Source organism: Gymnoscopelus microlampas, assembly GCF_963454915.1.
Source record: "Gymnoscopelus microlampas genome assembly, chromosome: 23".
Taxonomy (NCBI): Eukaryota; Metazoa; Chordata; class Actinopteri; order Myctophiformes; family Myctophidae; genus Gymnoscopelus; species Gymnoscopelus microlampas.
In genome coordinates this window covers 29,906,425-29,931,326 of record NC_139960.1, presented here as the reverse complement: position 1 = coordinate 29,931,326, position 24,902 = coordinate 29,906,425, and the positions used below count along the sequence as shown (strand labels likewise).

The 24,902-nt window shown below is 42.4% G+C and overlaps 2 protein-coding genes across 2 annotated transcripts; both read left to right on the top strand.

The window, feature by feature from the left end:
- Nucleotides 1–1,584: 1,584 nt before the first annotated feature.
- On the top strand, nt 1,585–2,637 carry LOC311039615 (kelch domain-containing protein 3-like; the record flags this gene model as incomplete). Its single annotated transcript, XM_084049554.1, has 1 exon — nt 1,585–2,637. One exon carries the CDS (start codon nt 1,585–1,587, stop codon nt 2,635–2,637), a length of 1,053 nt encoding a protein of 350 aa, XP_083905680.1.
- A 15,689-nt stretch (nt 2,638–18,326) lies between these two features.
- Nucleotides 18,327–19,463, top strand: gpr85 (G protein-coupled receptor 85; the record flags this gene model as incomplete). Its single annotated transcript, XM_084050230.1, has 1 exon — nt 18,327–19,463. One exon carries the CDS (start codon nt 18,327–18,329, stop codon nt 19,461–19,463), a length of 1,137 nt encoding a protein of 378 aa, XP_083906356.1.
- Nucleotides 19,464–24,902: the final 5,439 nt, after the last annotated feature.

The window sequence follows — 24,902 nt, the reverse complement described above, 5'->3', positions numbered from 1 at the left end:
TGCGCTCTCTCTAGAGAGTAATTCTGGTCTGTGCATTTTTCTATAAGGTTACCATGAGCCCCCCTCCCCCTCCGCGGGCTAAGCTTATATATACTCCATCGTACAAAACGGCAAATAAATCTGCCTTAAATCTAAATCATCTGAAGGGAACCTCGCTTAGTAAAACACACTGGACCAATAAAATACTGGTGCAAACATCCCCCCCCCCCCCTCTCTGTTTGGTCTCTATTTTGTAAAACTGTACACACACTCTGCTGTGCTAAAAAGTCCTCTGTTTTCCTTAATAGTAGTTGAGTCCAAAAACACAAGTATCGGTAAGCTACTCATTACTCATATTTTTTTTAAGAGGAAAGACATGAAGTAAACGAGAATGTAGAAGAATAGAGCACTAGAAGTACAAGGAAAAATAAAGCACCATCTACTCCATTAGCCTGATTATCAGACTTTGTGCAATCTGGAAACCCATCGGTAAGAAAAAAATCCTTTGAATATGCCTCTGGGGGCATGTAGAGACCGGATGTTGGTCCGTTCACTCTCCTTCAGCCCTCCTCTTCCGGTGGTGCTCCTTTGTTTACATTCCTAACAACAACAAATCCACACGTTGTAATCGGAGTTGCCGACAGATTCAGCTGGGGAGCTCTGAATCTGTCTTGAGATATTAGTTTTCGTGAAGCTTGACTCAGTGGAGTGGGCAGGATCTATGGGCTGGACCCAGGCTAGTACAGCATCGCTCAGATAATCCCATAACCACTTAAACCCTATATACTACACCTAGTTGGTCAGGGTCAACCAAGGGTCTGTACTTGGTTCCCTCCTTTTGTCCCTCTATACCAATTGCCAATATTGTAGATCGGCTATTTCTGGCGAATATTCACCCCAGAACAGGGATGATAGATATTGTTAAGTTGGAGCAGAGAGACAAAACGCAATCTGAGACGGACAATGTAGTTGGGGCTGTAACCTTTGTTGTACGCCCATTGCCCTGTGTCTCATCAACACTGTCTCACTCCCCAAAATGCATATTGTAACTTCTTGGGACGGACAACCCGAAGAAGTCAAACGGTGCCTTCCCGGGCACTTCCGCACTCCAGGAATGCGGAAGTGCAGTTCTCAAGCCCAAGACGTAAAAGGGTCCGGCAAAAAAATGTTAAAACGATAGAGGCGTGCCGTTTAAAGCGGACTTGAGCCACGAGAGGCACTGCCGAGTAACATCAACACATTGGGGTAGTATTCCCCCAAAGTCAACATGTGCCTTATCGCCCCCCCCCCCCCCCCCCCCCCCCCAACCCTTCAAGTCAACATTTGACTTCATGGGATGTCCGTCCCAAGAAGTCAACCGTTTCATATGTCTGTTGATGTTGACGAAAACGTTGATACACGTATCTGGGCCATTAGGGAGTTCACCGGGCATCGACTTTTCTGATTGGCCAACCAACCCCATCGGCTTCATGGACAGGTCAAGCTTCACGTGATGTTTGTGCCGCTGTATCAATTTAAGTGGTAGCGTGCACAATAGAATTCAATTCTTTTACAGAACAGAACCTGACAAATCCACTTTTATGCAAAGTGGTGCTGGTCTGTCAAATGTTGCGCTGGACAGTGCATCTGAAAGGACCGAGTACAATCCTCCATGCTGCTGTGGCAGTGGGGAACAAGGTGTACTCCTTTGGAGGGTGCTGTAATACGAACGACAGGGATCAGATTGATGTGCATGTTTTCAACACAGTGCCTTTGCGCTGGATGAAATTGCTGCCTGTGACAACTGAAAGAGAAGATCGTCCCCTTGAGGTTCCCTCCATGTGCTGTGGTCACACAGCTGTGCTGATAGAAGACATCATTTACGTCTGGGGCGGATGTACTTACACAGGGTTGTCCTGCAATGTTCTTTATGCATTTGATGTTGACTCCCACAGATGGTTCAAGCCCAATATTTCTGGGACTGTTCCAGAGGCGAGGTGGGGCCACTCAGTCTGTGTTTTGGGTAAGGTCATGTATATATTTGGAGGATACACCCAGCTGACTGGATACACTAATGACATCTACAGATTGGACACCACCACAATGGTCTGGTCTTCAATTAACACCATAGGCACTCTGGCATGTGCTTCATTATGTCACTCTGCCACTATCATCGGCACAAAGATGTTTGTATTTGGGGGCAGAGCGGAACCGGACTCTGACCACTACAACATGAGAGTGTTTGACACAAAGACCAACTGCTGGCTGAGCATGCCTTTTACACAGATTCTTCCAGAAGGACGTGAGGATCATTCAGCCTTTGCCTACAATGGACAGCTGTACATATTTGGTGGTGACAACATGAACCAGACCTTCAATGACTTGTGGAAATTCAATCCAGAGACCTTTTCCTGGAAGGAAGTTAAGCCCAAGGGGAAAGGCCCGTTTTGGATGAATACATGTTGCTGCATGGTGGACAACCGTATCATCCTTTTTGGAGGCTTTGGATTAAAAAACGATGACATGTACATCTTAGACTTAAGTCCTAGCCTGAATACATTATGCAAGCTAGCTGTTATTCAGTACGGTCTGAAGAATTCGGGACTCCCACACAACATCAGGTGGGAACTGGCAGCCATGACCACCAACAGTAACAGAAAAAACAACATAGCCAACTAAAAACGTTCTAGAGAGTACAGAGTAGTTCTTAGCAATGGAACAGAAGAAATGGAAAGACGAGGAGATCAATGCCCTTGAAGAGGCTGACTTCTGTCAGAAGGGAAAGGAGGCAGAGCAAAGAAAGTTCTAGGAACTAGTGGCATCATACAGGAAAATAGAGAACTATACTACCAACAGAACTGTGCCAATGCAGACATGGATGCTGGAGAAGTTCTTAAGAATAGAAACATCTACACCCAGTTGAGTTCCATCAGGAATTTGTGTAGAAGCAAAGAGATGATTTTAGACAAAGGAACAGACAATTATGGACATCAGGAAACATTTTTGTACATGAGAAGAACTAGGAGTGGGAGATGAGAATGACTGCAAAGGTGGAAACCCTTTTTTTTGTCCTTCATTTATTTTCTCATGTTTGGGCAATAGGTATGAGATTAGAATTGCCAGTTACTTTCTAAAGGCTTTTCAGTTGTATCCAAGCGTGACAGCTCAGTGGCCTGGGGGTTAGAATGTCCACCATGAGTTTGGGAGGTTGGGGTTCAATCCCCGGCCGGGTCATACCAAAGACTCTAAAAATGGAACCCAATGCCTCCCTGCTTGGCACTCAGCATCACAGGGTTGGATTGGGGGTAAGTCCCTGCGACATATACTAGTGTCATGTCCAGGGGGTGTACTTGTACATGAAGCTGCCTCACGCTACAGAAACAGAAGATGGGCCTCATGGCTTGGCAAGGCTTAACTTCTTACTCTGTCATCAGTTTGCACGTGACACAGGAAGTAAGTGTGACTACTGTCCAAATCCAAAATGATTATCTAGAGATTGCATAAGGCAATACACACACACACACACACACACACACACACACACACACACACACACACACACACACACACACACACGTCCACTTACAACAACATGGCAGCAATATGGAGCAGGCATAATGCTCACGCAGTGAGAGTATAAGACAGACGAGGAGAAGGAGACTGGTTGTCTGTGGAACCAATTCACATAGACAATCTAGTAAAATCCTTTCCAGGACATTAGATATCACACTGACTGGTACATTTGGCCTACAATTATGCAGAAAATCCCAACCTTAAGCCTTGTCCTTGATGAAAGGCACAAGAGTAACGGACACCGTAAGAGGCTGGCAACAGATCACGACTCACAAACCAGTAAAACAAATGGCAAGAAGAGCTGCAACCTTTGGGCTTGGAAACCTGAGGTGCTTTGCAGTGATTTGATCTGAACCACTTGCTTTACAATCAGATAAATGTGTTATTGCTTGACAGACCTCGTTGATTGTAATTCCCAGTGTACCGCTGGCAATATTACAGACTTTGCAGGGGTCACTTTTAACGCAGTTAGATAAAGCAGAGTAATGTTGCCTCCACAACTCAGCTATAGTATCGGCGCCAGAAACTCCCTCTATAGTGCATACTAGCAGTGTTTTGCCCCAGTTCAGAGCTCTCACCTACTTCCAAGTCATTGACGTTATTAAAAAGTAGCATTTCAGCCGTAGAGTCCGCTCTCATAACTTGTCTCATAAAGAACCGTAGATTTATTGCATTGGTGACCTTTTTCACGACAGGACAGGCCACTCTCTTGGCATACATGCCCGAACCCAAGCTGTGAATGCCTCGTCATGCTTGATTTATGCACCAAAAATAGCAGATCTACAAGCTCACAACGCGTTGCACCACATGAGCTTATCGTCTATTTTTGGTGCACAACACCATTGCGTAACAAAGTATAAAACAGGCTTTAGCTTCTGCATGATGTTCAACATGCTTACTCCAACCATAGCTTGATTCTGTGTGCCATATTAGAGTATAAAGTATATCTACTGGCCTCTATCACAGCTCCCACAATACCATCATACATAGCACACAGGACTGAGCAGTTCCATTAAAATGTCATTCAGAGTGCATAATTGCACATTGGGAATACCCGGACACACAAGTTGATATTTCAAGGACCTTTCTCAAGACATCTCACCCATAATGTGACATAGGGCCCACACAACACAACCATTACACAACACAACGCAACGCAACACAACACAACGCAACTCAACGCAACGCAACGCAACACAACACAACACAACATATCACAACACAACAACACAACAACACAACAACACAACACAGGGTAAGGCTCACTGATTTACAATGTCTTTATGTATGCATGAGGCATTGTTGGAAAAGCCAGGGAAATTGTCTGGATAGTTCTTATTTTGATAACACACGGTTTTGTATTCATTGATAGTTTAAGGAAATGGAAAGAAAGTTGTACAATAATTTGTTCATTTCAATGTATAAACACTAACACTGATTGAAAAAATTGATGCAGTGAATGAATTATCTATCGTTTTTGTTTATTGAATCCAAGCAATTGAAAAAGGTCTAGAGTTTTGAAATATGAAACTTTTGATTATCCGTTGTGAAGATTATATCCAATGTTTAGAAAATTACTTCTGAAATTAGTATACAGTGATTGTGGGAAGCTGTAATGGGAATAGATCATTGTTTGCTGCTTATTTTAGATCTCACTGATGTGTTTATGGTGCGTCTACAGTATATAACTCTCTTTCACACCCTTAGTGGGCATGATTGAAACGCCTTGGTACGCAAGTCACACACGGACCTTGGCGCCGGCGCTGCCCTTGCTTTCTTTGGTTCTCCTGACGGTCGATTCGGTCCCTGTTAAGTATTTAACATCTTGAACATTAGCACAAAAGCCACAGGACAGTCCATTTGTCATGTCCCTCACACCACAATTCATTATAGATCATTCTCTGGGCCCTCCACAAAGGCAACTCGCACTTTAACGGCGGCTCTCTCTGTTTTCTCAAAAAGCAATTTCAGAGTAGAATTAATAGTCGGGATGAGATGGCTCCTTGTTTTGGTGTGTGTGTGTGTGTGTGTGTGTGTGTGTGTGTGTGTGTGTGGTGTGTGTGTGTGTGTGTGTGTGTGTGTGTGTGTGTGTGTGTGTGTGTGTGTTGTGTGCACGTGTGTGTGTACGTGCTTGTTTGTGTGTGTGCGCGTGCTTGTGGGGGTTGTTGCTGCTGCTTAGTGAAGGCGGATAGCTCTGTTTTTCGCTAAGGGATAAAGTAATTGAGAGCGGTTGATGCAACTACAGCCAAGGCTGAGGAAATTGGTCTTTTTCAGTTCTCACAAAAATGCTTGGAAATGAATGACTGTCAAGGTTAACCATATTTCCTGGACCACGATAAGACAAGAATGCAGGGAGACACGAAAAACAATCAGAAAATCTTTCAAATTTGAACTCTGCAAATATTTAGGCCTTCAAATATTATAGCAGATTATAGTCTTCAATGCCGTGCCGTAATTCTGTAGTGATAACCCAGATCATTTTGCAAATGGAAATCCTAAAAAGAGGCTATCAACAATGACCTACATTGTGATAGAATTGCTGCATCTACCAATCCATGTTAAAGACTTATAGGGAAGAGGACACCCCTGCCATTCATAGTCCACCATGGACTATGCATGGCATAGGAGGTGCGACAGGCCCAACGATCTAGCAGGAAGACCATCCCTCTGTATGAAATAATCATTAATTCTCTGCTTTCAAGTCCATCTACCGGTCCGTCTGATTGACAGACTGGCTGATTCCCCATGTCCGTGAGTCATATTACGTATGCAGGTTGCATAACAGGTGATTGGGCCCCCAAAAGTACTCCCTCTAATTGTTGATGCAAAGCTACTTCTCATGTTGCCCTAGTAACTATTGTACAAACATGGAAACAAGATTCAACAACTGCATTACTTATTTATCACCTAAATGTTTTCAGAAACAACATTTTAGTGGACTGTTTAGGCGGAATACCTGAGAGGAACAAACAAATGCACACAAGCACTCTCAGGTAGCTTACAGATGGAGGCAGACAGATGCATATAGTCCTCTCCCCTGATTTCATCAGCTGAAAGTAATGCAGTACCATAGAAGGTACATTCATACAAGGATCAATACAGAAGGGACAGAGTTTGGACTGTTCAAACCAAAGGTTAAAAGGGGTTTGGTCTCACCAAACCCTTGTCTTCTCCAATCTGCACAATACAAGCCCTTCATTCTTAAAGAGATGGTGCCATGGTTTTGCACTTTTTCTGTTTTTCATGTGTCTATGAGGTTGATAGAACTTCATTAAGCCCCCTGGTGGTGTTTTTATGGTGTTTTATGTCTTCTCTGACTATTTTGAGTTTCTTCCTGGAGGCTGAAACCTTGAGGGTCAAACGTGCCAATAGAAAAACAGCACTTTAATGACACAGTAAAATGATACCCTCCCCCTTATTATCATAACACAACAGGTGTGGGCATGAGGAGGAGGAGGGACTAGGACAGGTGGGTGGTGCTAAGGTGGTGGAGGAGGTGCTAAGGTGAGAACCAGGTATACTTAAAGGTAGGGTAAGTGCCATGCCTATTTTTTTTGGCATGCTAGTGTAGTATCAGGGAAAATTTGAAAAATAAATTGATAATTTTTCAAAAATAAAATAGTGAACATAGTCTATACAAACCCACAGGCTCGTAGATCTACTATTTTCATAGAATGACACAAACATATTTTCCTTTGCAGTCTGAAAACTCACTTCTTCAGACTCCACCTCTCCTCTAGCACTTTTCTCTCCTTGTATCACTTTTTGCCACCGTTCTTTTGATAGATTATCATATATTATGCAGATATGATGTTGCTTACGTGTTCACATTGTAATTTTTAATTCATTTTATTTTTCAAAAAATTAAGAGTAGTCAACGTGGGCAGCGCGAGAGATCGAGTATGCCATTGAGTTATCCGGCATGAGCCTCTCCCATCGCGGAATTATTTGTCGATTTAGGGCCCCCGTTATCCACGAGGCTCAGCAGCGAATTCTGTTGTCCTTAAACCACCTGCCGCTACACCCACGCTCCTCGCTCCCTCCTCTCCACACTATATACAACCCAAACTATCCCAGCAACGCACCTACACTTACACCAAATAACACTTCAGCATCGATCTCAGCAACAATAGGAACTGAATGAATCATCTTCACCTAAAATGGGGTCACCGTTACTGCGGTTACCATTTCAAACTCTCCTCCTTATATATCTCACCTGCACCTCAATGGTAGATTTTCTTTCCCACTTATTTGAACCACTTTTTTCCTTCTACAAATCGCTTCGTCAAAAAATAGCAGATTTACAAGCTCACAGCAACATGTCGCATTGTGAGCTTGTAGATCTGCTATTTTTTGGCCAATGTTTCCCTTGGTATGCTAAGGGCTCAAGTGGTTCAAGCTGCACTATGTAACTTTCCTCTTTTACCCCGGATTTGAACACGGTTTCCTGCGCAAGTGCTGAAATGTTTACCTTTGAGCTAATAGAACCTGCCTGCTTGCTCAGGGGATAAATCGAATCTTGACCATCAGGTCAAAATTTGAGTCAGATCCTGTGTCTAGGTGAGACATGACCTTTGACACGATCTAAATGTCTCAATAGAAGAGCAAATAGGAGACAAAATACAACCACCCCTATAAGTTATATTGTATCAACATATACTTCTACCATACAGAGTGAACAACATTTCATTTTGGTTTCCCGTGCCAAAAATAGCCGATCTACACGCTCACAATGTGGCGCAATGCAACGTCGTACGACAGAGTATAAATTTGGCATTAAGATGTAGACCTGTGGGTCGGGACCCACATGATTTTAGGGGCGTTCCCCAGATAACAGTGAAGTCACAACTTAAGGACTTTTAAGACCTTTTTAATACCTAAAGAGGCAAACATTTTGAGAATTGTCAATCTACAAGCTCACAAGCCTCAAAATGTAATGCCTCAACTCCTAGATTCCAAGTGCTCATCAGGGTGGGAGGGGGGGGGGTCCCCAGTTAAAAAAAATTGGGGAGTCGCGGCCTTAAAAGGTCGAGAACCATGACGATTATTTTCCAGTGGCATCATGTTTTGTCTTTCCTGTCTTGCCAGCCTCTCTGGACTACAGACAGATCCGGATGAGGACACACACACACACACACACACACACACACACACACACACCAGCCACGTGTTGTACACAACATGAATTATGTATAAACACACACTCGGCACCACAGGCCACAGTGGAAGCAGTCGCGTTCAATCAGATACTGATGTGCTCACACTGACAGACACACAGAGAAGTATGTGCGCACACGTGTGCATGGGTATGCACCAACTTACACGCTCTAAACCATACTAAATGTATTTGGCCGCGGGTGGACCCCCATCTCAAAATGTTTTGTTCCAGGGACCCCCAGAGTTACAAATATCCACTTTAAAAAATATAGTATATATTCAAAGATTTGCACAAATGTTCACGATTTTTGAAAAATAGCTGATCTACAAGCTCTTAGCGCAGCATACAGTATCTGCTATTTTTGAATAGCCAAAGTATAAAATATGGATAAAGGGGTTAAAATGACAAACAAACGCTTCATTGACAAATTTAGCTGGGGACCTCCTGGTACCCCCCCAAAGACCCCTGGGGGTCCACTTTGAGAACCAAAGCTCTAAACACACATACAGCAACTAAAAATACGTTTCAACACTGCATTCTCAGCATAGATACACTTTTTGGCCTTTTTAAAAATAGCAGATCTACAAGCTCTACACACACACACACACACACACACACACACACACACACACACACACACACACACACACACACACACACACACACACACACACACACACACACACACACACACACACACACACACACACACAGAGAGAGAGAGGTGTACACATTATTGAGAGAAAGAGAGATCTTTTGTTGAGTGCCGTCCTTGCCAGCTTCTCTTTTTGTTCAAACCAGATTGTTGGCAGCCAGCGACAGTTAAGGCCAAATGAGGAGAAATGTCTGTTATAGTCAGAGTTGGAGCAGAGACATGAAAGATTTTTTTTTTTAAAGAAGGAGAAAAAAAATGATTGGAGTTGCAGGAAACAAGGGTTGTTCTTTTTGTTGTTGTCACTCTAAACTCCATGGTGTTAACCCAGATTGAAACATGGCATGCGTGTAGTTTCTCTCTCTCTCTCTCTGTCCCTCTCCCTCTCCCTCTCTCTCCAATTCAATTCAATTCAGTTCAATCCAATGGGGCTTTACTGGCATGGCAAACACACATTAACACTGCCAAAGCAAGTGTCTAGTGTATAAATGTATGTACAGTTAAAACATAATAGGCCTACTAGAATAAAGAAATGTATAAACAGAGCTGTGTAGCACTCACGCGCGCACACACACACACACACACACACACACACACACACACACACACACACACACACACACACGCACACACACTGTACACACACACACACACACACACACACACACACACACACACACACACACACACACACACACACACACACACACACACACACACACACACACACACACACACACACACTAAACCTTGTCCATTACCGTCCACTGCCCTGCCGTGTGGCAGCAGTATTGCAAGCTGCATGGTGTGGGAACGGCGCTACAGTTGTAGCCTGTATGCTGAGTAGTGCATTACGATGCAGAGCACACAATCTGCCTGGGAGATTAATACCACTGTCCAGTCACCATAGACAAACACTCTCATTTCTGTATATTTCCTCATCCTCCCACCGATCAATTACTGGCACCACCGAGATCTGCACTGTAAAATCCTCCGTGTTAGTTTAACTAAGAGAGTGCACAAATGGAGCCAAATGGACCCTTACGGGTCCATTTGGCTCCATTTCGTACACTCTCTGAGTTATATTAACACACGGTCTTACTGTGTAGGGAAGCGATGCTTTGCTGCGCACTGTGTGCGTGTGCGTGTGCGTGTGCGTGTGCGTGTGCGTGTGCATGACATATAGTATATTCCCCCTTCAGGGAAAAGGTAATATTTTAGCGTTCTGGCATTCATTGTGTCTAGAATTAGACTCAAGTTAGGATTAGGACATGTTTTTAGGTCAAGCAAAACCGACATAGCCTACTTGTATGTGTGTGTGTGTGTGTGTGTGTGTGTGTGTGTGTGTGTGTGTGTGTGTGTGTGTGTGTGTGTGTGTGTGTGTGTGTGTGTGTGTGTGTGTGTGTGTGTGTGTGTGTGTGTGTTGGTCACATACAGTAAATGCCCTGACTGGTTGGAGGATAAATTAATCATAGCAGGCCGCTTGTCGCGTTGAAGCTTTCCCAGATAAAGTGGCTCTCTGCCCGGCATGCTGTGAGAGCATGCGACCCCCATGGGGTGAACACAAGCCCATGGGGGGTCACAGAGGTGACATGTGACAAAGTGGGCGAGAACTCTCCGTTACTTACCACTTGTAAGTTATATTACACACGGTCATGTTATATACATTGTTGCACCACACAGTTTTCAAACATTCCGTGCCCAGGGCACACCAATGGGCAAGTCTAAAATCTGGGGTTATAGGTGGCTAATTATGCAAGCACAGCTGAGTTTTGCCTGAGCTTTAAAAATAATAATAACTTTTTGTTATATCTTGCATCAAAGGTGGGAGTATTTGTTATATATGCTACTTTATCTTTCTTTTCTTTTTATCTCTTTTAATTTCATCAATGTTATTCTCTATCTCTTGTCTCTGATTGTATTTGTTTCCATCCTGCAAAGCACTTTGAGTTGCCTTGGTGTATGTGCTGTATAAATAAAGTTGCCTGGCCTTGCCTATAGGCTTATGAGATTCAGGCAGGGTTACACCGTTGCATTGATCTCTCCCCCACTGGGAAACCTGATGCGGGGCACGGCATCAATATAACACAACAATACAGTTTGTAATCTACTGTAAATGTTGAACACCTTCAAATACAACAGAAACATAACAGATACAAAAAGACACTATAGTCAAGAAGCATTAACATCATTAAACTTTCTAAATAGAATGTGTTATAGAAAGAACCCAGGTGTCCCACGTGGGAAAACCTAACCGCTCGACCAAGAGGGAATCCCCTTTGGCTCTGTTACAATGTGCTGGGTTTGTGATTGATGCCCAGACGAACACGTTTTACATGAGAAATAACAGATATGTATGTGCTTTATGTTCCTCTACCGTATGTGCGGTCCAAAGTATGTTTAATAGGTTCAGCTATAATTATGACTGTTATTTTGTCCTCCTCGGCCAATTAGATTCACACGTGTACATCAGAGCCTATAGATGTCAATGCTTGTTTGTCTTCGACGGGATGTTCACACCAGAGCTGCTAATGAGCTTGATTGATCTATATGTGAACCTATCTTGGTTGCTTATAAGAGAGGGCCTGAGGAATAACGTACAGCGGAGACAGCCTGTCAGCCTGACCGTGTCCAATAACTGGATTACTGTCAGAAAAAGCCCACCGCTGTGCAATAATTAGAATTCTGAACACAAGAATAATTAGCATTTTAATATAATCAATTATATTTTCTGGCGTTATTTTCTTTTTTTAAAGGGCTGAAACAGAGGGAACGTCTATTTCTGTGCCATTGAAGGCTTTTGAAACGAGTCTAATCAAAGGCAAAATAGATTTGCTATGTCGGTCACATAATGGGGATATGATGAGAGAGAGAGAGAGAGAGAGAGAGAGAGAGAGAGAGAGAGAGAGAAGGAGGTGGAAAACCAAGATGCACTTTTCAACTCCCAACTGTACCAAGACTACAGAGACACATACCTCCCACAGATTACAAACATTCAAAAGGAATTTGAAACTCCCATATCTTCTGGGTGAAGTAGCCTACAGCAACGTCCACGGTCCACACATATAGCAGCAAGATGTGTGAGCTGTTGTGACAGGAAAACAACGTCCAATGGAATGCAACCACCATAAAGACTGTCAGTCAGTCTACCCATAGTCTACTCACTATTTGCACTGTAGTGATTTCAGTATAGACTGTTGATATAGAGCAGAACTGATACTTTTATTTATAGATGTATTTATTTATTTTGTTTATTTTATCAGACAGACAGATGGACAGATACCGTACAGACAGACAGATGGATAGATACCGTACAGACAGACAGACAGACAGACAGACAGACAGACAGACAGACAGACAGACAGACAGACAGACGGATAGATACCGTAGATAGATACCGTACAGATAGACAGACAGACAGATATATCTAGACAGATAGATAAACAGACAGACAGATAGATTTATTTTAAAACAGAAGAAGGAAGCGCTGCCTGGGTTCAGTCACAGTGGATTTTGACAGATGGATTTCTTTATTTAAGTAGGCTATGTGTTTATATGTTTCATTTTAACATTTACATACATTTCTTGCTTTTTGGCCACGTAAACGTACGTACATCCACTACATCTCAGATGCAAATATTGTACTTTTACTCCATTAAAATTATTTGAAAACATTTAGTTACTAGTTACTTGATTTGAATTATTATTACAAAACATACATTAGCCACTTCAGCCCTATATACATACACTTTGGCTATCTGAAAATAGCTGATCTACAAGCTCACAATGCGTTGAATCTGCTATTTTCTAAAGATTTGTATTCATTTGAAAACTTGAAATGGGACATTCTACATAATGAGTACTTTTACTTTTGGTACTGTATGTACATTTTGAGGCCAAAACTTTTGTACTTTTACTCAAGTGAATTTTAAATAACAGACTTTTACTTGTAACAGAGTATTTTTACAATGTTGTATTGATACTTTTACTTAAGTAAAACATTTGAGTACTTTTTCCACCACTGACAGTTGTTAGAATAAAGGGACAACGCCATTGGCTGAGGAAACCAGGAAGCCCCTCCGGTCGCTTCACTCTGTTGCTATCATCTGCAGTGTTGCCATGTCCGCTTATTATAAGCGACTTTGGGCTTGTTTTTCTGTAAAGTTGCTTGTAAATATTGGTAGTTGCGGGTTGCGTTTTTTTGGGCTTGTTTCTAAAGTGTAGTTGTTTTTTTGGGCTTGTTTCTAAAGTGTAGTTGCTTATTTGGGCTTGTTTCCTAATTTTCATGGCAAGGACCCCTAGATTAATATGTATTTGTCCGTAGAACCCCATCTGAAAATATTCTATGCCAGGGCCCAGGGACCCCCATAAAAGATTTGTGTTGTTAAAATGTTTAAAAAAATATTCCACATTTTTCTAATTATCTTCAAGTTTTTTTTAAAAATAGCAGATCTACAAGGTCACAATGCGTCGCACCGCGACGAGTTGTGAGTTTATAGATCGGCTATTTAGCCAACGTATATTTTGAAGTGGGTAAACAAGTCCACAAAGAACTTCACACGTTACGATATCCAATAAGATCTCTGACAAATCAAATCAATACAGCTTAATAGTGCAAACACCAAGCCCCACTGCATACATTTCCTGTTTCCTATATTGTCTTTACAAAGAAGTGTTTTAAAGGCAAATACAACCTTTATTCCACACCCAATCCTGTGTTATGGTTATGGACTATGGCTGGATTAGGCAATGTACTGCCTATTTGATCTCATTGAGGTTTATTTTTAGAATGTGTTTTATGGATCCCCATTTGATAAGCTTTTCAAGAAAATGTGTATTGTTAGACATGATTTGGTCTGATGTGGTCTGTTATTTGGATCCAGAATTCCTTAACTACTATATTGTTATAGTTGTTTGTTACTGCGGTTACAAATGACAATCCCACTGTCCTTGAATGAACTTTGTTTTCCACATCTAAAGTGCTACTGCATGCTATTTTGTCTAGTAAGCTATGTTCCAACCAAGTGGCCTACTTCGGCGTGATCAAATATAAATGACATCTGAGTAATATTGTTATTATTATTATTTATTTAAAATAATTATTTAGTTTAGTTTAGTTCTCCCTCAAAGTCTGGATTATCCTGGCAGGGGGATAAAAGTGTTACACTAACAATGAATTCACTGTTTGCATCTAGCTGTGTGCACCTGCTATTCGAGAACAGCATCAATAAAAGCACTTAGAGTTGACACATAAAGCACTTATAACTAACTTGCACGTTCTGTGTCTGTATGAATGAATAAATGAGGTGGTGTCAGTGGTGTAAAGTAACTAAGCACATTTACTCAAGTACTGTACTTAAGTACAATTTTTAAGTATTTTTTTTACTTTACTGGAGAATTTCCAATTTTCAGTACTTTTACTTTTACTCCATTACAACTATTTGAACACTTTAGTTACATTTAATTATTATTACGAAAACATACATTAACTACTTCAGCCCTATATACATTTCGGCCATATGAAAATAGCCGATCTACAAGCTCACAATGCGTTGCATCTTGTAGATCTGCTATTTTCCAAAGATTTGTATGCATTTGATAACTTGTAGAATGGGACATTCTGCAAAATGAGTACTGTCTACTTTTGGTACTTTAAGTATATTTTGATACCAATACTTTTGTACTTTGCAATTTTCAATTCCCGACTTTTACTTGTAACAGAGTATTTCTACATTGCAGAATTGATAATTTTACTTAAGTATATACCACCACTGCAGTCACTTGGTGTGTCTTGAATGAATAAATGAGGGAATCACACTGTAAACTTGTGATGCCCCTCATCATAACGTCATATCTCCCTATACGTAGTTCAGGAATCAAATGCCATGAATTTATCATGCTGCTGCAGGCTGCATATGAACAACGGCTGAACAAAGTGCTTGTCAATTATGCATATAATACAGCACAGTCATTTTACCTCTTGGTGAACCTTTACCTGAGTCAACCCCCCTTCTCTTAAACCACTAAGCCCATACATTGACATCTTGTTATAATGAAACAGATATGTGTGGCTCCAGGTTATCAGGTATAGGCTAACTGTGAGATATGATATTATGGCCTACAGTCTGGTTTGAGTCCCCATAGATTTAAATACAATTTTCTCTGCTCAGCATCATCAGAGAGGGCCCTGGTGGTGGAGCCAAATGCCTCTTTGCAGTATAGTAGGCCACTTAAACGATGATGAGGTGACCGTCCATGCCTGGACTGCGTTTTGCCACGCACCATGCCAGAGACGCTCAGCCAGATGCACTGTGCTGACTATATGAGTGATGGGTTGGGGGGGGGGGGCAGCAGATGTTACACAGAGAGAGAGAGAGAGAGAGAGAGAGAGAGAGAGAGAGAGAGAGAGAGAGAGAGAGAGAGAGAGAGAGATAGATAGATAGATGGGTAGAGGGATAGAGGGAAGGAGGGAGGGAGACAGAGAGGTAGGAGACAGAGGTAGAGAGAGGGAGAGAGAGGGGTAGAGAGAGAGAGAGGGGGGTAGAGAGAGAGAAAGACAGAGAAAGAAAGAGAGAGAGAGAGAGGGGGGTAGAGAGAGAGAGAGAGAGAGGGAGAGAGAGAGAGAGAGAGAGAGAGGTAGAGAGAGGGAAAGAGAGGTAGAGAGAGAGAGAGAGAGAGAGAGAGAGAGAGAGAGAGAGAGAGAGAGAGAGACAGGCCGCTGCTGCAACAAGACACTAGACGCGTCTTGGATCACAAACAGGGGGATGCAGTGCGCATGCTCCGTCCTGCTCCGTTTACTGTATATTCACAGAGGAGGAAAAAAAGAAAAGGGGGGCAGCAACAAAACCCAGGCTTTTTAATCAGCAAACCGACTCAATGCGATGTAAATAATAACCTCCAGGGAAACATAAGAGGACGGATTATATCAACAGGTAGGATTTTGATTATTGATCCTTCGTGTCATTTTTTCTCTCTCTCGTTTTTTTTCTGGCTCCGATTCTTGTCAATTCATAGCAAGGTACCGTTATACTTGGAGATGATTCTATCTATTAATGGACGTGCGGATACTCTGTATAGCTTCATCCGAAGCATCCATATGGCAGTGTATCCGATCATATATGATCGCATACACTGTAGCCTATGGATGCTTCATCCACTGGATACATTGTAGCCCATGGATGCTTCATCCGACCCTCTATGGTCGGATAAACTGTAGCCTATATGGATGCTTCATCCGACAGTCTATGATCGGAGATGCAACGACAAAATGTTTCATCGAGAAGGCTAATAATCTCTTCGATATTGCAATCGTGCCAAAATAGCCTTGATCATCTGTCATTTTGACGATGCGTAAAATCGCAAGAATCGTCCTAAAACGTCTGTATTTACAATTGACATCGACACACAATAGCAGCCTGTTTAATATTCAGAAATAAATCATGTCGAATAGCGTTCCGGTATCACGATCATGACGGGTTGTCATAACCTATTTTCATATTAATAATAGGCCTAAGATCTATCCTATTGTGAATGCCAACGCAATCAGATTATGTAGCTTATATACCAGTCATAAAATGCGCCTCAGAAACCTATACTTTCCTCGGTTTTATATATGTGTTTCTATTTTTTTATTAGCCTATATTTGTAGGCTACAGTTCGTTAACGATCGTGCAATAATTGAGTTCATCAAATGGATAATAGAGAATGGGTTAAATGAATAAACACCGCCCAATAATAACAGTATGGCTTTATTATTACGATCGAGGTGTAAAAGCAAGTCAGAAACATGGTGAACGTATTCGTTCGTTGTTCGACATTAATGTATGAAGGCAGGGGTTGAGTTTATTGTCGGCATCACTCGGTCACATCCAGCCTCCATCCTTCTGCAGGGTGGAGGCTGTGATCAAGACCCTTTTTTCCTTTCTTCCCTTAGCTGCATTTCTCTTAACCCATGAAGACCTGAGGCCGATTAATGTCTTCTAAATCCTAACAGTTTTTTGAAAAATATTTATAATTTTTATTCAAAGATTTGCACAAATTTTCACGATTTTTCAAAATAGCAGATCTACAAGCTCACAGCATGGCACTCGATGCCATGCTGTGAGCTTGTACATCTGCTGTTTTCGAATAGCCAAAGAAATCTATTTGACAAATGTCCAAAAAAAAAATCTATATTCAAAGATTTGCACAATTTTCACGTTTTTTCAAAACAAATAGCATCTACAAGCTCAGATCTGTATATCTGCTATTTTTGAAAAGCCTAAAGAAATCTAAAAATGCCACAGATGCTTTCCCGGTCTTAATGGCTTAATGTTGGAGATTTTCTTTCTCCACAGTGCGAAACACAAACGGTATCGCACCCAAACCTTTTGTTTATAGCCTACCTCCGCCACCCATCCACCCACCCACCCCTCCTCAACAGACACGGGGTCGTGATGCGTCGTCTGTTAACCAAAGCTCAGCGATGGCTGCTTATTATGATGATGGTGCTTTTGTTCAGTCGATTCTGAAGAGGTATAGCCCAGATACCGGCCTACTGTAGAGCTATTAATAATGCTTTAGTCTCATCAAGATCTAGATATCTTCGTCGCTTCTCTGTCGGTCTCTCTCCAGACTAAGTATTCAAGCGAGGAGTGCTGGCTGGGTGCATGTCATACAGGCGATGAGCAATGTGAAAATATTTCCTTTTTAAATGGCACAGACAAGGAGATGGATAGCCTACACTGTTGCCTAGATGTACAGATTGAGCCAGTGTAGTTAAAAATGCTAAGTGGATTTGATATGTGACTGAATCCTGACGAATGGCTAATGTTTTTCAGGGATTTTTTTTTTAGGCGTGATGAGACAAAGGAACAAAGTATGCCTTAGAAGAGAGGCTGCCTAGATGCCTGGAGACCCCTTCAAAGCACAGCGCCAAATGGATCTATCGGCACCCCCCGCCGCCTCTAGATCATGATACTTGGCTGACGCTATTCCGCTATCTTTATGATCCCTCCTCCATCTATGGCGAACTACAGCCATGCAGGGGACCACAACACCATCTTGCAGAATGTCTCTCCTCTCGCCACGTTCCTCAAACTGACCTCCCTGGGATTCATCATCGGCGTCGGCGTGGTCGGCAACCTCCTGATCTCCATCCTGCTGGTCAAAGACAAGAGCCTGCACCGCGCGCCCTACTACTTCCTGCTGGACCTGTGCGCCTCCGACATCCTGCGCTCTGCCATCTGCTTCCCGTTTGTCTTCACCTCCGTCAAGAATGGCTCCGCCTGGACGTACGGCTCGCTCACCTGCAAAGTGATCGCCTTCCTGGGCGTGCTCTCCTGTTTCCACACGGCGTTCATGCTGTTCTGCGTGAGCGTCACGCGCTACCTGGCCATCGCGCACCACCGCTTCTACACCAAGCGGCTGACCTTCTGGACGTGCCTGGCCGTCATTTGCATGGTGTGGACGCTGTCGGTGGCCATGGCCTTCCCGCCGGTGCTGGACGTGGGCACGTACTCGTTCATCCGCGAGGAGGACCAGTGCACGTTCCAGCACCGCTCCTTCAGGGCCAACGACTCGCTGGGCTTCATGCTACTACTGGCGCTCATCCTGCTGGCCACGCAGCTGGTTTACCTCAAGCTCATCTTCTTCGTGCACGACCGGCGGAAGATGAAGCCCGTCCAGTTTGTGCCGGCCGTGAGCCAGAACTGGACCTTCCACGGGCCAGGCGCCAGCGGGCAGGCGGCCGCCAACTGGCTGGCCGGCTTCGGCCGAGGCCCCACCCCGCCCACTTTGCTCGGGATCCGGCAGAATGGCAACGCGGCGGGCCGCAGGCGTCTGCTGGTGCTGGACGAGTTCAAGACAGAGAAGAGGATTAGTAGGATGTTCTACATCATGACGTTTTTCTTCCTGGCGCTGTGGGGGCCGTACCTGGTGGCCTGCTACTGGCGGGTGTTCGCCCGGGGCCCCGTGGTTCCCGGGGGCTACCTGACAGCGGCCGTGTGGATGAGTTTCGCCCAGGCCGGGGTCAACCCTTTCATTTGCATCTTCTCCAACCGGGAGCTGCGGCGCTGCTTCAGTACCACGCTCCTCTACTGCAGAAAATCCAGGTTACCAAGGGAACCTTACTGCGTTATATGAAGGCTTTTCCTGTCGGTCGATGTTGATTTTTCATTCTCTCTATCTCTATTTTCCCTGATTGATCTTGATCTGGGCTTGATCCCACTGTACAGTCTCTCTCTCTCTCTCTCTCTCTCTCTCTCTCTCTCTCTCTCTCTCTCTCTCTCTCTCTCTCTCTCTCTCTCTCTCTCTCTCTCTCTCTCTCTCTCTCTCTCTCTCTCTCTCTCTCTCTCTCTCTCTCTCTCTCTCTCTCTCTCTCTCTCTCTCTCTCTCTCTCTCCATCCTTGGGTTTTCTCCTGCCGCCCCCCACCCTCCACGGCATTGTTTTTTCTTGTTTAGTTTCCGTGGCGGAAGTTGGGACTGTCAATCACGAGGCTGTCGATGTGGTTGCGTATCAAACCTTGGAGGTTGGAGGGAATGGAATACGCAGGAGATCTGGATAAACCCCCCAACCCCCCACCTCCTCCCTCCTGTGTTTATGTTCTCGTAAACAAATGCCGCGGAAGGCTGCGATGATGCAGAGAGCAAAAAAAGACAGTGAAAAAAAAATAGATTGTTGACAAAAACAGTGAAAACAAAACGACTGAAACCCCCCACCGCCCCCCTCCCCATACCCCTCTCCTTGCTTTGGATATTTTCAAGATGCGTGATAAAAAAATCCTGAAAATATGAAAAGAAAAACGGGAAAATGAATGAACTCAAAACAAAGAATTTGATTACCTCTCAAGGAATCACTTGGAGCTGTTTTACATTTTAAAGAGTTGCACTAAAAAGAAGATGTAAAGATGCTTTTTTTCCGTTTTTGGTCAGCGGGTGCCATTTTGCATCACAAGGACAACTTGTTCATTTTCTTTTTCTTCCTCTCTTCCCCAAATTAAACGATGAATGCTTTAATTTGCAACAGACCTCACAATCGCTGTAATTAAAAAGCAAAAACTTGGTGACTGTTGGAATACACCATCCCAAGAGGATAAAAATGGTGGTTTTAATGTAAGTGATATTTTTTCTTCATTTTCTGGGCAGGGCTTAACGATGAAGGGCGGGTGGGGGGTGGGCATTCCTGATGTGTGATTTTGAAGTCGCAACTTAAAAACTAGACATGATTTCTCGTAGTTTTCTGATCAGTACCATCCCTATAGTGTCGGACATTGTTATTTTCTTATCACTTTTTGCTAAGAAAAAAAAAAGTGGACAAAAAAGATGAAACAATGTTTTGGATTCGAGGAAAAAATAAAAAAAAAGGAGGGGAAAAAGAAACATTGCTTTTGAGAAAGACCTTGTGCTTAAAAAGAAGGGGGAAAACAGGACAATGACGAAGTAGATCAATGTCTCATCATGTCCATGTACCTGAACACGCTGACTTATTGTTCCAGTTACTGCTGAAGCCACTCCGGGTGTTTTTTGCCTTAATGGTTATGCTATTGTCACGTTTCCTCTTGGTTGTTGGGTTATTAATTTATTTCTTTACTCCATTCACTCCTGAAGAGGTCCTTTTTAGACGCAGAGGGGGGAGTTCTTTCTGTTCTACATCCAACATGAAATGCATGTCCATTGAAAAAAAGAAAGAAAGAAAATACAAAAGAAAAAAAAAAGCCAGTCCACTCCCATGAACGTTGAGCATCACAGGCCATACACTGAGCAGCCCATTTTGTATTCTGCAAAGGTTTGCTACACCCCACAGCGTGCTCAGAGCACAGGGAGTGTGCGTGTATGCATGTGTGTGTGTGCGTGTGTGTGTGTGTGTGTGTGTGTGTGTGTGTGGGGGGGGTAGGTGAATGTGCGTGTGTGTGGGGGGGGGTAGGTGAATGTGCGTGCATGCTTGTGCGTTGGTCAGTGGGAGCATGTGCGTGCGTGCGTGCGTGCGTGCGTGCGTGCGTGCGTACGTGCATGTGTGTGTCTGTGTGTGTACAGTATGTGTGTATATGTATGCAGTATGTGTGTATTATGTATGCAGTATGAATCAGACAACTGTCACTTCAAGACCAGAGCCTTAGTATGAAATCTTGCACAATTTGTAAAAAATATAAAAGGTTGTAAAAAAAACAATAATAATGAAGAGACATTTAAGGCACAGCGTCTTGTTTCTACTCTCCCAACATTTGCTCTGTACTGATTGTTTTCAAGAAGTTACTTTTTTTCTCTTGTGGCCATTTTAATATTTATTATTATTATGTATTATTTTTTGTATATTATAGATAGATTGTGTGTAAGTATGTGAGTCTTTCATTTTGAAGTCCCGAATGTGAGTACAGTTTCAGTTAGGATTGCATTTGCTGAAAGTGAACTGTGTAATCTGTTGCTTACATTTTTTGAAAAAATAAAAATTTTCCATTTTGCAAAATTGTTCATTCAATCTCATTGGCAGATCGAGGGCCCTACAATATGTTCGCACCCACATATGGGACATGTCTCAGTGTGCTGGTTGAAAATAGCCGGAAATAGCCGATCTACAAGCTCATGAGGCGTCGCGGTGCGTCACCTTGTGAGCTTGTAGAGCAGCTATTTTTGTCGTAAATATGAATCAGGCTTAACAGTTGTAGTCGTGGCCATTTGTGCTTCAGCCTGATTTCACAGCAAACTCATAGGAATATTAGTTAACATTGTACGCTTTTCCGTGCGATATTGTGTGAATCGAATGTGGAGCATGTGGACTTAAAATGGCAGTGTTTTGACATTAAACTAACCTTAACTAAACTAACAGTGCCTAACCTAAAGCCCTCGACCCCAAAACACCCTGAGCCTAACCACAATCAAAAGTGACAACAAATTTGTATTGAAAAACGGGATTGAGTTGACATGGTCCGCATTTTGATTCGATGTTTCATAAGGCTAGTACCAATTGCTGAAATATTTTGTAACTTGTGAACTTGTGGGGACTATGCTTTTTGTATGATATATGAATCGTAATGAGAATGTGTTTTACTACTTTTTTTTTTATTGTGAATGACCGAGTGGTGCCTGATGATCCCGCAAGATAAGTGCAAAGCTTTTGTTTTTATTTTCTTTATTACAAATCAAAAGCTTTGCATTCATACAGTATGCATAGCTGACTTGTCTTTACCTGAATTCAAGGTGTTTGATTACAAAATGCTAAAGTGTACATAGTATACCTTTATCAGTAAAAACAAACAAAAAATATTATTGTATGTTCCCTAAAAAGCGATACAATTTCCTATTATGGAGTGGATGACACAGCAGCTGAAATGTTACATTTACACGATGACAGCATTGTTTTACACATCTCATTTTGGAACTTAACACTTATTTTCTTTCAAGTTATTTGGGCCATTGGAACAGGTAGTCGATACAGATGTTAAACATACATCCCTGAACCTGAAGCGTTTCACTGTGATCACTTAATTTATTTTCTTTGTTCATGGTTGCTGGGAAATCATCACCATAACCTTTATGGTATACAAATACCACTGGACATTAAATTATGTGATGTGCCACTTTTGTAACCCATAAAATATTTGCTTGTGGGTCGTTTTCTCTGAAATGAGAGACAAGAGTTTGTCCCATCACTTCATAAGCAATGTCTCTGTGGTGTACACCTCCGCCGAATTCAAAAAGAAAATGACACAATGGCAGATTTTGACAACTTCCTGGGAATACATTTCCTCTTTTGCTTTTCTTTTCATAATGGAAAGCTCTGCTAATGACATTTTGGATTTTGAGGTCCACGATGCATTGTCAAACAGTGCTGTGGCTCTAGGTGCTACGTCACAGACTGATGTCTTGGTTCTTGCCCTGAGACAAACTTGTTCATGCTTACAACCGACTGGATGAGTGATTAGATAACTATGCGACCATACGACTGCCATATGTTTACTTACTTACTAAAAGAGAGGAGTATTTCCCTTTAAAAGGGGCATGAAACCCTAGGCACATTTTGTAGTTTGTTTTCCTGTAAGTCATAATAGACGGACATTTATAAGCAAAGATTCAGAAAAAACAGCCAATTTGAAAGTTGTGGTTAAAAACTACAGTTCAAAAACATGGCTACAGACTTGCATATTGGCACACCTAAATCTAATACACCTATTATATCAATTGTATTAGCTGCAGCTGTGTTGCTTACATTATTATGGTGTTCTATAAAGTCAGCCTACTGTAGCATGTTTTTACCTTTCTGTTGTTTTTAACCTGTAGGCTACAGGAAAACAAATGACAAAATCGTCCCAAGGTTTAATGCTCCTCTAATTCTGACAGATGGCATGTATATAGGAATGCAGTCTTTGAGAGAGAACCGCACAATCTACAGGTCAATGCAAAACTACCGACGCTGTGTTATTACAATTTAGTCAAATGATGTACTATTATGTTTGTTTTTACGCTCTCTTATAACTTGTTTTCCAGTGTCCTATCCCTCCCGCCAGACTCCCTGGAAAGAAAAAGAAAAATAATAATTTAATTGAAATAATAATGACCTTAGCCTAGTTGCCTGAAAACACAAAATATGATGGTGGAATCACCGGCTAAATTGCACACCACGCTGTAGGTGCCGCCGATGAGAAATACTGTACATATTAAGAAAGCCATTTTCATTACGAGGTTGGCAATTACTGCTTTGTTTTGAACATTGATCATTTCAATTTGGGCCCAGAGGGCGCTAAACCAGACATTACCTACACAGCAAAATCCTCAGTGTTAACTGAAACATTTGTAACTGATCTGAGAGTGTACAAATGGAAACAAATGGAGCCTTACAGGTCCATTTGGTTCCAGAGTTAAATTAACCCTGAGGATTTTACTTGTGTGAGCTCTGTAAGCATTTCTGGATACCACCCTGCATCTCAATGGTCCTATTCCGGAGTATTTGTATTTGTGTGTGTGTGTGTGTGTGTGTGTGTGTGTGTGTGTGTGTGTGTGTGTGTGTGTGTGTGTGTGTGTGTGTGTGTGTGTGTGTGTGTGTGTGTGTGTGTGTGTGTGTGTGTGTGTACCAAGGAGACAATACCACACTAGTTCTTCATGAAAATCTGTCAGGAGAGGCCTAACAGAGAGAAAAGTTTGGCATTTTCCAGTACTGTATCTATAGCCTGTGTGTATACAGTAGTTTTTTGTTTTTGTTTTAAATCCAGAGAATACAAATTGTTATATTCTCTGGGGTTTATTGACACTCATGATTTTGCTGTGTACTTACAGCACAACGTAAAGCATGTGTGCACTGTAAACCCATACCCTGCTATTGTGATTAGTGGCCATAGGTTACCGTTACTTCCTCGCCTTGTCCTTGCCTTGTGCAATGACTCTGTTATATAACATGCAATGTAAAATATTATTTCACAGAATCTTCCCTCACGGTACAAACAAGGCATGGCACCTGAGTATTGAATTCCCTTTAACCCTATTTCATACTTCGGCTATTTGAAAATGACTGATCTACACGCTTGTAGATCTGCTATTTTCAGATACATTTAAAAAATCTTGAAAATGAAACCTTTCTAACAACACATATAC